General features: G+C 49.4%; 1 protein-coding gene across 4 annotated transcripts in view; it reads left to right on the top strand.

The window, feature by feature from the left end:
* Positions 1-16154, top strand: part of LOC135527404 (phosphatidylinositol 3,4,5-trisphosphate-dependent Rac exchanger 1 protein-like) — a 151586-nt gene that overhangs the window by 83935 nt on the left and 51497 nt on the right. For all 4 annotated transcript variants that reach the window (XM_064955932.1, XM_064955931.1, XM_064955930.1 and 1 more), the window contains exons 12-16: positions 1329-1432; positions 1930-1979; positions 5461-5536; positions 5650-5722; positions 10545-10690. In XM_064955932.1, coding sequence (XP_064812004.1) covers positions 1329-1432; positions 1930-1979; positions 5461-5536; positions 5650-5722; positions 10545-10690 — 449 coding nt within the window. The remainder of the gene's footprint in view (positions 1-1328; positions 1433-1929; positions 1980-5460; positions 5537-5649; positions 5723-10544; positions 10691-16154) is intronic.

The following is a 16154-nucleotide window of genomic DNA, read 5'->3' as shown; positions in this document are numbered from 1 at the left end:
GAACCTCTTTCAGCTGTGTTGCAAGGCTGCTGTCCTGCTCTGTCCGCACCTTGGTTAGCAGCTTCTCTAAGGTGCGGTTGTCTGGTTGCTGTTTGCTCACGCTCTCCCTGAGCAGGACCACCTCCCCCTCCAGTCTGGTGAACTCATCCCTCATGGCAGCCATGGTGTTGAGGACCACCTCCCCCTCCAGTCTAGTGAACTCATCACTCATGTCAGCCATGGTGTTGAGGAGGACCACCTCCCCCTCATCCCCCTGAACTCATCCCTCATGGCAGCCATGGTGGTGAGGAGGGCCTGAGCCTGCTCTGCACTGAGGGGGTCGCTCTCCTGGGGCGTGTCCTCCACTATGGTGGGAAGAGAGGTGGTGCTGGTGGAGTTTGTCTTGTGGGAAGGCATGTCACTGGTGGTGTCCTTCTCTCTCTCTGCTCTCTCCTTAATGGTCTGAAAGTCTGTTTCAAACAGCATATATGTTACCTTGCACCATGACAGTCCCAGTCTGGTATAGGTTGATTGTTATCATGGTGCTGTCAGGGTCGTCTATCTCTTTGATTTTCAGCTTCCACCCATTACAGATTCTCTCTTTCTTTATGGATGGGTAGTGAGAGCACACTGCTGAGCTCCATGCATTTGGCTGGTCAGTGAGGAAGATGAGATTACTCACGTCACCGTTTTTGTAGAGGTCTGCGAAAAGGGTTTCTGGCTTCCCCTTTAGTAGTTTCTGTTTAAAAGCTTTCCACGATGTGTCATTTTTGGCCTCTTTAGGGTAGAGAATGGATTCAGCGCTGAGGGGAAGTGGGCACATGGTGCCTGTGGACTCTGCTGCTGCTGCTCTGTCCTGCTGCCCCGTTGCCATAGCAACCTGTTAGTCTGTCTGCTGCTGTTGCTAGCTAGCTCTAATTTAGCTAAAAAAAACATAAAAAAGAGTGACTAATCCTCACACACAAAAAAAACAGAAGATATGTTTAAAGTTAGTCCGTGCTCCTTTCTGGTTTATTCACACAGTTTTGTCGTTTGATGTAGTTGTATTAACTCCCCTTGCTAGGTTTGTTCCTGCTCGTTTATTCTGGCTAGCTTGTTAGTCTGCTGGCTAGGTCTTTGTTGTGTAGCCAGCTAGCTAGCTAGCTAGAGTCAAAACGTCTTACCTTGAGGCGCAAAGTAATTTTTTTCCTATTCTGATTGAATAGAGTTGTTGTTCATCACTTCTGGTCTGGAATTCTTTCTTGATTATAGTATCTCCTTCTAAAAAATATGAAATATATCAGGAGCTCATGTTAAGCATGTCTTTTTCTCTCTCTTTCTCTCTTTCTTTCTCTCTCTTGACATTTAAGTGTCAGACAAGCACCAGTTCAAGAACGAGCCAGTGTTTTACCGTTTCCGCTACGATGACGGCACCTACAAGGCCAGGAGCGAGATGGAGGACATCATGTCAAAGGTATCTATCTGTCTTCGTATCAATTCCATTTCAATCAGTCAAATTGAATTGTCTGAATTTAAATGGAATTGACCCCAACCCTGTTACTATATCAAGATGAAAAACAGCAAGAGTTCTTGTTTGCACCAAAGCCATAAATAAACAGGCATCTGAAAAGTAGTTGTGGGATGTTGGACTTGGGGAGGGCAAGAGCTGTTACGAGATGAGCGCTTTAAGTGATGTCTGTACACATCTGACTGACTCATGTTTTGTTGCGCAAACGATCACTTCCACCAGGTGTCTTTAGCCAACATCCTACAGCACTGCTTCTGCTTTTGAACTCTCAAGGGGAATCCTGACTTCTTCTTAAGTCAAATGTTCACTAAGTCATGCAGTGATGTCAATAGAAGACCAGGTCAAATTTGACTTAAGTTGAAGTTAGATTTTGCCCCTGATTTTGAGGGTTGCCTGTTGAGGATACAGTGACTCAAAACTTGTTCTCTCTCTACTTCTTGTAGGGCGTGAGGCTTTACTGTCGTCTGCACAGCCTGTATACCCCTGTCGCCAAGTAGGTATCCCTCCTCCTCCCCTCCTACTCTTCCCCCATTTCTTCCTCCTCCCCTTTCCACCTCCGCCTCCCCCTACACCTCTTTCTCTGCCTACTCTCTGTTTCTTCCTTCTCCTCATCTCTCTTCTTCCCCCTGTCCATCTTGTCCCTCTTCCTTCTTCCACACACACATCGTGCGCGCGCACACACACACACTGCTTCGGTCCTACCACCGCCTCTCCCTCTTGCTCTGGGGCATTGATTGGTGTTGCCAGGTTGTCTGTCTCATACTTAACAGAATGGGTTTGGGAAAATATCACACTGATAGAAATATGTTGGTCACCCTGTCATTATGTAACAATGTTGGACCCATTTGGTATTTACAATGCAGTTTAGTGAAAACGAATCTGCCAGTTCAGTATGCCAACCGTTGACTGGCAAGGTACAAGGTTTTAAGAACACAGGTTTTCTAAAATGATTAGTGTGACGACTGACCACAACCCCGAGGTTGTATGGTCGTATAGAGGGTGCTACACTGTCGTTTAACATTACATTTGGGTCAATTTGTCATCGTTCATATAGTAGTGCCTTGCAGAAACACCCTGTACTTAGTCACCACAGTGAGATTTATGAGCAAACACACTGTCGACGTTTTTGTGACAACCAACCAACCACATCCTTTCAGTGCTTCCTGAATCGCTTATTTCTTTTTCTTACAATAATGGCCTCGTTTAGATGGTAGGACTTGCCCCTAACAACCAAAACCGGCCCTCGAGTTGAAAAATAAATGCTTCTCTCATTTAATGGCATGCTTTGAGCACTACCGAAAAGTGCTATTTGCAATGAATGAATGACAGACATTTTATTTTTGTGTCAAATCGGCAATTGGCAACCCATCCCTTTGGGGATTAATTGACACATAAACAGACATTATAATTCACTATGGTAATTAAATGATCATTCATCTTCCAGCTTTCTCTGCATTGCGTATCGCCATAAAGAGAAAATATATATATATATCTATAAATATATATATTTTTTTAATTTAACCTTTATTTAACTAGGTAAGTGAGTTAAGAACAAATTCTTATTTACAATGACGGCCTACACCGGCCAAACCCGGACGACTCTGGGCCAATTGTGCGCCGCTCAATCACGGCCGGTTGTGATACAGCCTGGATTCGAACCAGGGTGTCTGTAGTGACACCTCTAGCATTGAGAGGCAGTGCCTTAGACCCCTGCACCACTAGTAAATAAGATTTTCCAAACAATAACTACAACCCTAGAGCAGTAAAATAATATCCATGCATATACAGTGCCTTGCGAAAGTATTCGGCCCCCTTGAACTTTGCGACCTTTTGCCTCATTTCAGGCTTCAAACATAAAGATATAAAACTGTATTTTTTTGTGAAGAATCAACAACAAGTGGGACACAATCATGAAGTGGAAGGACATTTATTGGCTATTTCAAACTTTTTTAACAAATCAAAAACTGAAAAATTGGGCGTGTAAAATTATTCAGCCCCCTTAAGTTAATACTTTGTAGCGCCACCTTTTGCTGCGATTACAGCTGTAAGTCGCTTGGGGTATGTCTCTATCAGTTTTGCACATCGAGAGACTGACATTTTTTCCCATTCCTCCTTGCAAAACAGCTCGAGCTCAGTAAGGTTGGATGGAGAGCATTTGTGAACAGCAGTTTTCAGTTCTTTCCACAGATTCTCGATTGGATTCAGGTCTGGACTTTGACTTGGCCATTCTAACACCTGGATATGTTTATTTTTTAACCATTCCATTGTAGATTTTGCTTTATGTTTTGGATCATTGTCTTGTTGGAAGACAAATCTCCGTCCCAGTCTCAGGTTTTGCAGACTCAGGTTTTCTTCCAGAATGGTCCTGTATTTGGCTCCAACCATCTTCCCATCAATTTTAACCATCTTCCCTATACCCTGCTGAAGAAAAGCAGGCCAAAACCATGATGCTGCCACCACCATGTTTGATCAGCGTGATGAGCTGATGAGCAGCGTGATGAGCTGTGTTGCTTTTACGCCAAACATAACGTTTTGCATAACGTTTTGCATTGTTGCCAAAAAGTTCAATTTTGGTTTCATCTGACCAGAGCACCTTCTTCCACATGTTTGGTGTGTCTCCCAGGTGGCTTGTGGCAAACTTTAAACAACACTTTTTATGGATATCTTTAAGAAATGGCTTTCTTCTTGCCACTTCCATAAAGGCCAGATTTGTGCAATATACGACTGATTGTTGTCCTATGGACAGAGTCTCCCACCTCAGCTGTAGATCTCTGCAGTTCATCCAGAGTGATCATGGGCCTCTTGGCTGCATCACTGATCAGTCTTCTCCTTGTATGAGCTGAAAGTTTAGAGGGACGGCCAGGTCTTGGTAGATTTGCAGTGGTCTGATACTCCTTCCATTTCAATATTATTGCTTGCACAGTGCTCCTTGGGATGTTTAAAGCTTGGGAAATCTTTTTGTATCCAAATCTGGCTTTAAACTTCTTCACAACAGTATCTCGGACCTGCCTGGTGTGTTCCTTGTTCTTCATGATGCTCTCTGCGCTTTTAACGGACCTCTGAGACTATCACAGTGCAGGTGCATTTATACGGAGACTTGATTACACACAGGTGGATTGTATTTATCATCATTAGTCATTTAGGTCAACATTGGATCATTCAGAGATCCTCACTGAACTTCTGGAGAGAGTTTGCTGCACTGAAAGTAAAGGGGCTGAATAATTTTGCACGCCCAATTTTTCAGTTTTTGATTTGTTAAAAAAGTTTGAAATATCCAATAAATGTCGTTCCACTTCATGATTGTGTCCCACTTGTTGTTGATTCTTCACAAAAAAATACAGTTTTATATCTTTATGTTTGAAGCCTGAAATGTGGCAAAAGGTCGTAAAGTTCAAGGGGGCCGAATACTTTCGCAAGGCACTGTATATACACACACACAGACCTCAACAAAAACAATTCGGAATGGTTTGTCCTCGGGGTTTCGCCTGCCAAATAAGTTCTGTTATACTTGAAGACATCATTCAAACAGTGTTTTCTATCCAAATCTACTAATAATATACATATCTTAGCTTCTGGGCCTGAGTAGCAGGCAGTTTACTTTGGACAAGCTTTTCATCCGGACGTGAACATACTGCCCCCTATCCCAAAGAAGTTTTAACAAGAGATTTGTGGAGTGGTTGATACACTTAGGTTGGAGTCATTAAAACTAGTTTAAGTAAACTTCTGACTTAAACTGTATTTGAATAGATTACCGGGCATATACAAACAGTTGAAACCGTTATTCAGTACAATGCATCGTATTTAAGCCAATGCTATTTGTGATACAATTTGCTGGTTGTCCCCCTTGGCCTTCCCATATAAAAAATTCCTAGAACCCTATCTTGGAAGTGTGATTATTTGTGTGCACCTGATTTGCTTGAATGTGTGTTTTATGAAACCAGATCCTTACTCGCCCATCTCCTTTTCACTTACAGGGATAGAGACTACCATTTAAAAACCTTCAAGTCTGTGTTGCCTGCCAGCAAACTTGTGGACTGGCTCTTGTCACAGGTACAGTACACACACACACACACACACACACGCTCCCCACTGTGTCAACGAGGTGAAAACAACAAGTAAACAGGTGACACTCTTAATTGTGACTGCTTCATTCTGTTTCCAAGGGTGATTGTTCCACACGTGAGGAAGCGGTGACAATGGGGGTCGGACTGTGCAACAACGGCTTCATGCACCATGGTCAGTACAACACACACCAACGTCATGTGTTATAACTGACTGCAGGATATACACCAGGGATATTGCAGTACATTTTTCACCAGGCTCATGTTCCCCTGAGCAGATAGTCAGAGGGCCATAACATCATTTCATATAATTCATTTATGACAACACACGCTGCACTTCACTGGGGAATATACTGTACACACCATGCTACAATGCATTTACTACCATTAATAAGGGCATGTTGGGTCTGCAAAACCACTTTTGTAGGAAGATTCTACTGCTTGGGATCAAGTGTTTCTCTGAGCAGGATATTTTTCCAGAGAACATAATATACCTCTTGTTAAACGATTCGGTTATCAATGATGGTATAATCAAAACATAACATTTGACATTCACAATTTCTTCCTCATAGGTGTCAGTTGTCATACACGTTGTTTTCTTATAAGCAATTAACACCTGGTATTGCATTGTCATATTTCCGTTTCATACTGTAACTGGCACTAGAAAGGTTTCCTATTCACATTGGAACGAATCCATACTTCCACTTCAGGCAAATTTTCACTTAATCATGCATGGATGTCAACGGGAGTGCGTGCGTGCTGGCTGGCTGGTGGACGGAGGCGTGCGTGCTGGCTGGCTGGCGGACGGAGGTGTGCGTGCTGGCTGGCTGGCGGACGGAGGCGTGCGAGCGTGCTGGCTGGCTGGCGGAATTTTCACTTAATCATGCATGGATGTCAACGGGAGACTTCCACGTAAATTGGAGTTAAGTGCAAATTCGGACTTGCCCCATTTATGACAGTCTGCAAATGTAGAAGGTCGTCCCACATCCATACATTTGAGTCAAATCAGACGACCATAGACCACAGTCAGACATACACTGAATGCAGCTGTTTGGCATTTCCACACTCATGGCCTACGTCATAGCATTGAACCATTGAGCGTCTTTTAAACGTCTTCCCAGAGCCCAAACATATCCCATAGCCTGGTCTGATTTAACTAGGCTAGACATTCCTGTTCTTGGTTTCCTCGGGAACATCGAACACACTCAAACCAGCATAATATACTACATGTCCCGTGACGGACGGAGGCGTGCATGCTGGCTGGCTGGCTGGCGGACGGAGGCGTGCGTGCTGGCTGGCGGACGGAGGTGTGCGTGCTGGCTGGCTGGCTGGCTGGCTGGCGGACGGAGGCGTGCGTGCGTGCTGGCTGGCGGACGGAGGCGTGCGTGCTGGCTGGCGGACGGAGGCGTGCTGCGTGCTGGCTGGCGGACGGAGGCGTGCGTGCGTGCTGGCTGGCGGACCGAGGCGTGCGTGCGTGCTGGCTGGCGGACGGAGGCGTGCGTGCGTGCTGGCTGGCGGACGGAGGCGTGCGTGCATGCTGGCTGGCGGACTGAGCGTGCGTGCGTGCTGGCGGACGGAGGCGTGCGTGCGTGCTGGCTGGCGGACAGAGGCGTGCGTGCTGGCTGGCTGGCGGACGGAGGCGTGCGTGCGTGCTGGCGGACGGAGGCGTGCTGGCTGGCTGGCGGACGGAGGCATGCGTGTGTGTGTGTGCGTGCTGGCTGGCTGGCTGACGGAGGCGTGCGTGTGTGCGTGCGTGCTGGCTGGCTGGTGGACGGAGGCGTGCGTGCGTGCTGGCTGGCTGGCGGACGGAGGCGTGCGTGCGTGCTGGCTGGCTGGCGGAAGGAGGCGTGCGTGCGTGCGTGCTGGCTGGCGGACGGAGGCGTGCGAGCGTGCTGGCTGGCTGGCGGAAGGAGGCGTGCATGCTGGCTGGCTGGCGGACGGAGGCGTGCGTGCATGCTGGCTGGCTGGCGGACGGAGGCGTGTGAGCGTGCTGGCTGGCGGACGGGGGCGTGCGAGCGTGCTGGCTGGCTGGCGGACGGCGGGCGTGCGAGCGTGCTGGCTGGCTGGCGGACGGAGGCGTGCGTGCGTGCTGGCTGGCTGGCGGACGGAGGCGTGCGAGCGTGCTGGCTGGCTGGCGGACGGGGGCGTGCGAGCGTGCTGGCTGGCTGGCGGACGGAGGCGTGCGTGCCTGCTGGCTGGTGGACGGAGGCGTGCATGCTGGCTGGCTGGCGGACGGAGGCGTGCGTGCATGCTGGCTGGCTGGCGGACGGAGGCGTGCGAGCGTGCTGGCTGGCTGGCTGGCGGACGGGGCGTGCGTGCGTGCTGGCTGGCTGGCGGACGGAGGCGTGCGAGCGTGCTGGCTGGCTGGCGGACGGAGGCGTGCGTGCTGGCTGGCTGGCGGACGGAGGCGTACGTGCTGGCTGGCGGACTGACGGAGGCGTGCATGCTGGCTGGCGGACAGACGGAGGCGTGCGTGCTGGCTGGCTGGCGGAGGCGTGCGGGCGGACGGACGCGGGCAGGCGGACGGAGGTGTGCGGACGGACTGAGGCATGCGAGCTGGCTGGCGGACGGACGGAGGCGTGCGAGTTGGCTGGTGGACGGACGTAGGCGTGCGATCTGTTGAACGGGCAAACAGACGGAGGCGTGCGTGCTGTCTGGCTTGTGGACGGAGGCGTGCGTGCTGTCTGGCTTGTGGACGGAGGCGTGCGTGCTGTCTGGCTGGCGGACGGAGGGAGGTGTGCGTGTTGTCTGGCTGGGGGACGGAGGGAGGCGTGCGTGCTGTCTGGCTGGCGGGCGGAGGCGTGCGTGTGGACGGACATGGGCAGGCGGACAGAGGTGTGTGCGGACAGACGGACGGACGGAGGCGTGCGAGTCGGCTGGCGGACGGACGGAGGCGTGCGAGCTGTTGAACGGGCAAACGGACGGAGGCGTGCGGATGGACGGAGGCGTGTGGACAGACGGCCAGACGAACTGACACCTATGAGGAAGAAATTGTGAATGTCTAACGTTATGTTTTGATTATAACGTTATTGATAACCGAGGAGGTCGGACAGTGGCGTGCGGACGGACGGTCAGACGGATGGACGGACATAGGCGGGTGGACAGTTTCCGGTCACCTTGCCATGATTAAAAGCAGTGGTTCGCGAGAATGCTGCCATCAATCCACAGGTTCTGGTTGGGAAAGGTTTTAAGTCACCGTGGGTACAAAATCACCGATGCACTTGCTAATAAACTCGCTCACCGAATCAGTGTATAAATCAATGTTGTTGTTCGATGCTATCCGGAACATATCTCAGTCCACGTGATCGAAGCAATTTTGAAGTGTGGAATCAGACCAGCGTTGAACAGACCCGAGCATGGGCGTTTCCTGTTTTAGTTTCTGTCTATAGGCTGGGAGCAACAAAATGGAATCGTGGTCAGATTTGCTGAAATGAGGGCGAGGGAGGGCTTTGTATGCATTGCGGGAATTAGAGTAGCAATGATTCAGAATTTTGCTAGCCCGGGTCGCGCAGGATACAAACAGCACTAGATTGAAATCATCAACATGCATTGATAACATCTTTACTAATGCTGCAGAAATGTGCTTAAAAGCAGTATCCAGATTAATCGTATGTAGTGATCACAATATAGTAACCATCTAGGAAAACCAAAGTTCCAAAGGCTGGGCCTAATATAGTTTATAAGAGGTCATACAATAAGTTTTTTAGTGATTCATATGTTGTAAAGAATATTTGTTGGTCCATGGTGTATAATGAGGAGCAACCAGACACTGCACTTGACACATTTATTAAATTGCTTATCCCAGTTACTAGTAAACATGCAGCCATTAAGAAAATGACTGTAAAAACTGTTAAATCCCTGTGGATTGATGCGGAATTGAAAAATGGTATGGTTGAAAGGGATGAGGCAAAAGGAATGGCAAGTAAGTCTGGCTGCACAAACGATTGGATAACGTACTGCAAATTGAGAAATCATGTGACTAAACTAAATAAAAAGAAGACTCTACACTATGAAATAAAGGTACATTCCATAAGGAATGATAGTAAAAAAGCTTTGGAGCACCTTCAATGACATTTGGGGACAATAGGTCAACTCAGCTCCAACATTCATTGAACCCGGTGGCTCATTCTTTACAAAACCAACTGATATTGCTACTGCAACTTAAATAATTTTTTCATTGACAAGATTAGAAAATGTAGGCTTGACATGCCAGCAACAAATGCTTACACTACACATACAAGTATATCTGACCGAATTATGAAAGACTATACATGTCATTTTGAATTTGTTGTCTATCAACAATGACAAGCCACCTGGGTCTGACAACTTGAATGGAAAATTACTGAGGACAATGGCGGAAAATATTGCCACTCATATTTGCCATATCCTAAATATATCTTCAATGTCTGTCTAAACTACTGGCACACAACTCAGACACCCATTCAGACACCCATGCATACCCCACAAGACATGCCACCAGAGGTCTCTTCACAGTCCCCAAGTCCAGAACAGACTATGGGAGGTGCACAGTACGACATGGAGCCATGACTACATGGAACTCTATTCCACATCAGGTAACTGATGCAAGCCGTAGAATAAATAAACAAATGAACTGATAAAAATACCTTTATAGAACAGTGGGGACTGTGAAGCAACACAAGCATAGGCACAGATACATGCATACCCACACATTATACCACGCACACTATACACACACGTGCACATGGATTTAGTGTTGTCGATATGTGGTAGTGGAGTATGGGCCTGAGGGCACATACCTGGTGTGTTGTGAATTTTGTAATGAATGTATTGGAATGTTTTCTAAATTGTATAACTACCTTAATTTTGCCAGACCCCAGGAAGAGTAGCTGCTGCCTTGGGGATCCATAATATATACAACCTAGGGAACAGGGTGACGTTCCTTTTCAGACACAGACTCCGGTTAAAGATTGATTCAAGTGAACCACATTTATCTTCAGTTCAACTCTTTGTCACAGTTCTGGAGAAGACAGAGTTCAAAGACGAGTCGCAGTTCTTTCGTTTCTACGCCGACGAGGAGATGGAGGGTACCAACTCCAAGAGCAAGCAGCTGCAGCGCAACGACTTTAAGCTCATCGAGAACATCCTGGTCAAGTCCCTAGTGGTGAGTGTAATTACAGTGGTTCCTCCTTTAAAAGTTGGATTATTTTGCTCTTACTGTATTACTGTAGGCCACTCGTTGTACAGCGCCTGGGTGGTGCAATGGGCTAAAAGACAGCATAGCAGTGCAAGCTGTGTTGCTACAGATGCTGGTTCAATACCTGTGCTGGCCTTGACAAAAAGTACACACACACACACACACGAATGTACACACACACATAAATGAGCACATACACGCGCACACACACACACACACGAATGTACACACACACATAAATGAGCACATACACTTGTGTGAACGTAACAGCACTGTACATTGTTACCAGTCAGTAATTCATTGAATGGTTTGTCCGCTGCTGTAACTGTCATGTCTTATTATGTCTGTTCCTGTCCTTTCTCTTCACTCTGTCTCTCTCTGCTGGTCTTATTAGGTTACCTTCTCTGTCTCTCCTTCTCCAGCTGTTCCACATCTCCCCTAACTAGCTCATTCACCCTTTCCCCACCTGTTCCCTCTTTTCCCTCTGATTAGGTCTCTATTTCTCTCTCTGTTCCTGCTACTTTCGGTGTCAGATTCTTGTTTGTGTTTTTCATGCCAGAAGCAAGCTATCGTCTCGTTTGCTTCCACCTTGTCCTATCCTGTCGGAGTCTGCCTGGCAGGTGCATCCTGCACTCTACTAACGTTCTTTTGTTCTATTGACAACGTCGGAAGAGGATCTATGCCGTTCCTGTTTTTTCATTAAAAGAACTCTGTTTTCTGTTAAAACCGCTTTTGGGTCTTCACTCAAGTACATAACAGAAGAATCTGACCAAGAATGGACCCAGCGGCTCCGGACCCTTTTCACTCCGCCGTCGAGATCCAGGGAGCGATGCTAGGCAGACACGAGGAGGAATTGTCTGCTGCTCGACATGCCGTTGAGACCCTGGCCGTCCAAGTCTCCGACCTCACAAGACAGGTTCACCAACTCCACCTCGATCCACCGCCCACTTCCAGGGTTTCCGAGTCTCCGGAGCCCAGGATCAACAACCCGCCGTGTTACTCTGGGGAGCCCACTGAGTGCCGCTCATTCCTCACTCAGTGTGATGTGGTGTTCTCTCTCCAGCCCAACACTTACTCCAGGAGCACAGCCCGCATCGCCTACGTCATTTCTCTCCTTACCGGACGGGCGCGTGAGTGGGGCACGGCAATCTGGGAGGCGAGGGCTGAGTGTATTAACCAGTATCAGGACTTTAAGGAGGAGATGATACGGGTTTTTGACCGTTCTGTTTTTGGGGAGGAGGCTTCCAGGGCCCTGTCTTCCCTATGTCAGGGGAATCGATCCATAACGGATTATTCTATTGAGTTTCGCACTCTCGCTGCCTCTAGTGACTGGAACGAGCCGGCTTTGCTCGCTCGTTTTCTGGAGGGTCTCCTCGCCGAGGTTAAGGATGAGATCCTCTCCCGGGAGGTTCCTTCCAGTCTGGACTCCTTAATAGCTCTCGCTATTCGCATAGAGCGACGGTTTGATCTTCGTCGCCGAGCTCGTGGAAAGGAGTTCGCGTTCTCCGTTGCTCCCCTCTCCACATCACTGCCACCTGCCGCATCACTGCCACCCTCCTCCGCCGGCTCGGATGCTGAGCCTATGCAGCTGGGGGTATCCGCATCTCGGCCAAGGAGAAGGAACGGAGAATCACCAACCGCCTCTGTCTCTACTGCGGCTCCGCTGGTCATTTTGTCACCTCATGCCCAGTAAAAGCCAGAGCTCATCAGTAAGAGGAGGGCTACTGGTGAGCGCAACTACTCAGGTCTCTCCTTCAAGATCCTGCACTACCTTTCCGGTCCATCTCCGCTGGCCCGGTTCATCTGCTTCCTGCAGTGCCTTGATAGACTCTGGGGCGGAGGGCTGTTTTATGGACGAGACCTGGGCTCGGGAACATGACATTCCTCTCAGACAGTTAGGGGAGCCCACGGCCTTGTTCGCTTTAGATGGTAGTTCTCTCCCCAAGATTCAGCGTGAGACGCTGCCTTTAACCCTCACTGTCTCTGGTAATCATAGCGAAACCATTTCTTTTTTAATTTTTCGTTCACCTTTTACACCTGTTGTTTTGGGTCATCCCTGGCTAGTGCGCCATAACCCTTCTATTAATTGGTCTTGTAATACTATCCTATCCTGGAATGTTTCTTGTCATGTGACCTGTTTAATGTCTGCTATCCCTCCTGTTTCCTCTGTCTCTTCTTCACAGGAGGAGCCTGGTGATTTGACAGGGGTGCCGGAGGAGTATCACGATCTGCGCACGGTGTTCAGTCGTTCCAAGGCCACTTCTCTCCCTCCACACCGGTCGTATGACTGTAGTATTGATCTCCTTCCGGGAACTACTCCCCCGGGGTAGATTATACTCTCTGTCGGCTCCCGAACGTAAGGCTCTCGAGGATTATTTGTCTGTATCGCTTGACGCCGGTACCATAGTCTCCTCCTCCTCTCCCGCCGGAGCGGGGTTTTTTTTGTTCAGAAGAAGGACGGGTCCCTGCGCCCATGCGTGGATTATCGAGGGCTGAATGACATAACAGTTAAGAATCGTTATCCGCTTCCTCTTATGTCTTCAGCCTTCGAGATCCTGCAGGGAGCCAGGTTTTTCACCAAATTGGACCTTCGTAACGCCTACCATCTCGTGCGCATCAGGGAGGGGGACGAGTGGAAGACGGCGTTTAACACTCCGTTAGGGCACTTTGAATACCGGGTTCTTCCTTTCGGCCTCGTTAACGCTCCAGCTGTCTTTCAGGCACTAGTTAACGACGTCCTGAGAGACATGCTGAACATTTTTGTTTTCGTTTACATGGACGATATCCTGATTTTTTCACCGTCTCTCCCGATTCATGTTCAGCACGTGCGACGCGTCCTCCAGCGCCTTTTGGAGAACTGTCTTTATGTGAAGGCTGAGAAGTGCACTTTTCATGCCTCCTCTGTCCCTTTTCTCGGTTCCGTTATTTCCGCTGAGGGCATTAAGATGGATCCCGCTAAGGTCCAGGCTGTCATTGATTGGCCCGTTCCTAAGTCACGCGTCGAGCTGCAGCGCTTTCTTGGCCGCGAATTTCTATCGTCGTTTCATCCGTAATTTCGGTCAGGTGGCAGCTCCCCTCACAGCCCTTACTTCTGTTAAGACGTGCTTTAAGTGGTCCGTTTCCGCCCAGGGAGCTTTTGATCTTCTCAAGAATCGTTTTACATCCGCACCTATTCTTGTTACACCTGACATCTCTAGACAGTTTGTTGTTGAGGTTGACGCGTCAGAGGTGGGCGTGGGAGCCATTCTTTCTCAGCGCTCCCTCTCTGACGGCAAGGTCCATCCTTGCGCGTTTTTCTCTCATCGCTTATCGCCGTCAGAACGTAATTATGATGTTGGTAATCGCGAACTGCTCGCCATCCGCTTAGCCCTAGGCGAATGGCGACAGTGGTTGGAGGGGGCGACCGTTCCTTTTGTCGTTTGGACTGACCATAGGAACCTTGAGTACATCCGTTCAGCCAAACGACTTAATGCGCGTCAGGCTCGTTGGGCTCTGTTTTTCGCTCGTTTCGAGTTTATTATTTCTTATCGTCCGGGCTCAAAGAACACCAAGCCTGATGCTTTATCTCGTCTCTTCAGTTCTTCTGAGGTCTCCACCGACCCCGAGGGGATTCTCCCTGAGGGGCGTGTTGTCGGGTTGACTGTCTGGGGAATTGAGAGGCAGGTAAAGCAAGCACTCGCTCACACTCCGTCGCCGCGAGCTTGTCCTAGGAACCTTCTGTTCGTTCCCGTTCCTACTCGTCCGGCCGTTCTTCAGTGGGCCCACTCTGCCAAGTTAGCCGGCCACCCCGGCGTTCGGGGTACGCTCGCTTCCATTCGCCAGCGTTTCTGGTGGCCCACTCGGGAACGTGACGCGTGTCGATTTGTCGCCGCTTGTTCGGTCTGCGCGCAGACTAAATCTGGGAACTCTCCTCCTGCCGGCCGTCTCAGACCGCTTCCCATTCCCTCTCGACCGTGGTCTCACATCGCTTTAGATTTTATCACCGGACTGCCTTCATCAGCGGGGAAGACAGTTATTCTTACGGTTGTCGATAGATTCTCTAAGGCGGCTCATTTCATTCCTCTCGCTAAGCTCCCTTCTGCTAAGGAGACGGCTCAGATCATTATCGAGAATGTTTTCCGAATTCATGGCCTTCCGTCAGACGTCGTTTCAGACAGAGGTCCGCAGTTCACGTCTCAATTTTGGAGGGAGTTTTGCCGTTTGATTGGGGCTTCCGTCAGTCTCTCGTCCGGCTTTCATCCCCAGTCTAACGGTCAAGCCGAACGGGCCAATCAGACTGTTGGTCGCATTTTACGCAGTCTTTCTTTTCGTAACCCTGCGTCTTGGTCAGAACAGCTCCCTGGGCAGAGTACGCCCACAACTCGCTTCCTTCGTCTGCTACCGGTCTATCTCCTTTTCAGAGTAGCCTCGGGTACCAGCCTCCGCTGTTCTCATCTCAGCTCGCCGAGTCCTGCGTCCCCTCCGCTCAGGCTTTTGTCCAGCGTTGCGAGCGCACCTGGAAGGGGTCAGGTCGGCACTTTGCCGTAATAGGGCGCAGACTGTGAGGGCCGCTAATAAGCGTAGGACCAAGAGTCCTAGATATTGTTGCGGTCAGAGAGTATGGCTCTCCACTCAGAACCTTCCCCTTAAGACAGCTTCTCGCAAGTTGACCCCGCGGTTCATTGGTCCGTTCCGTATTTCTCAAGTCATTAATCCTGTCGCAGTGCGACTTCTTCTCCGCGCTATCTTCGTCGCGTTCACCCGGTCTTCCATGTCTCCTGTGTTAAGCCCGTTCTTCGCGCCCCGCTCGTCCCTCCCCCCATCCTTGTCGAGGGCGCACCTATCTACAGGGTTCGTAAGATTTTGGACATGCGTCCTCGGGGTCGTGGTCATCAGTACCTAGTGGATTGGGAGGGGTACGGTCCTGAGGAGAGGAGTTGGGTTCCCTCTCGGGACGTGCTGGACCGTTCGCTGATCGATGATTTCCTCCGTTGCCGCCAGGTTTCCTCCTCGAGTGCGCCAGGAGGCGCTCGGTGAGTGGGGGGTACTGTCATGTCTTATTATGTCTGTTCCTGTCCTTTCTCTTCACTCTGTCTCTCTCTGCTGGTCTTATTAGGTTACCTTCTCTGTCTCTCCTTCTCCAGCTGTTCCACATCTCCCCTAACTAGCTCATTCACCCTTTCCCCACCTGTTCCCTCTTTTCCCTCTGATTAGGTCTCTATTTCTCTCTCTGTTCCTGCTACTTTCGGTGTCAGATTCTTGTTTGTGTTTTTCATGCCAGAAGCAAGCTATCGTCTCGTTTGCTTCCACCTTGTCCTATCCTGTCGGAGTCTGCCTGGCAGGTGCATCCTGCACTCTACTAACGTTCTTTTGTTCTATTGACAACGTCGGAAGAGGATCTATGCCGTTCCTGTTTTTTCATTAAAAGAACTCTGTTTTCTGTTAATACCGC

This window comes from Oncorhynchus masou, chromosome 33, assembly GCF_036934945.1.
Source record: "Oncorhynchus masou masou isolate Uvic2021 chromosome 33, UVic_Omas_1.1, whole genome shotgun sequence".
Lineage (NCBI taxonomy): Eukaryota > Metazoa > Chordata > Actinopteri > Salmoniformes > Salmonidae > Oncorhynchus > Oncorhynchus masou.
Note: the sequence above shows the minus strand (reverse complement) of the source record. Positions and strands in the feature narration are given on the sequence as shown.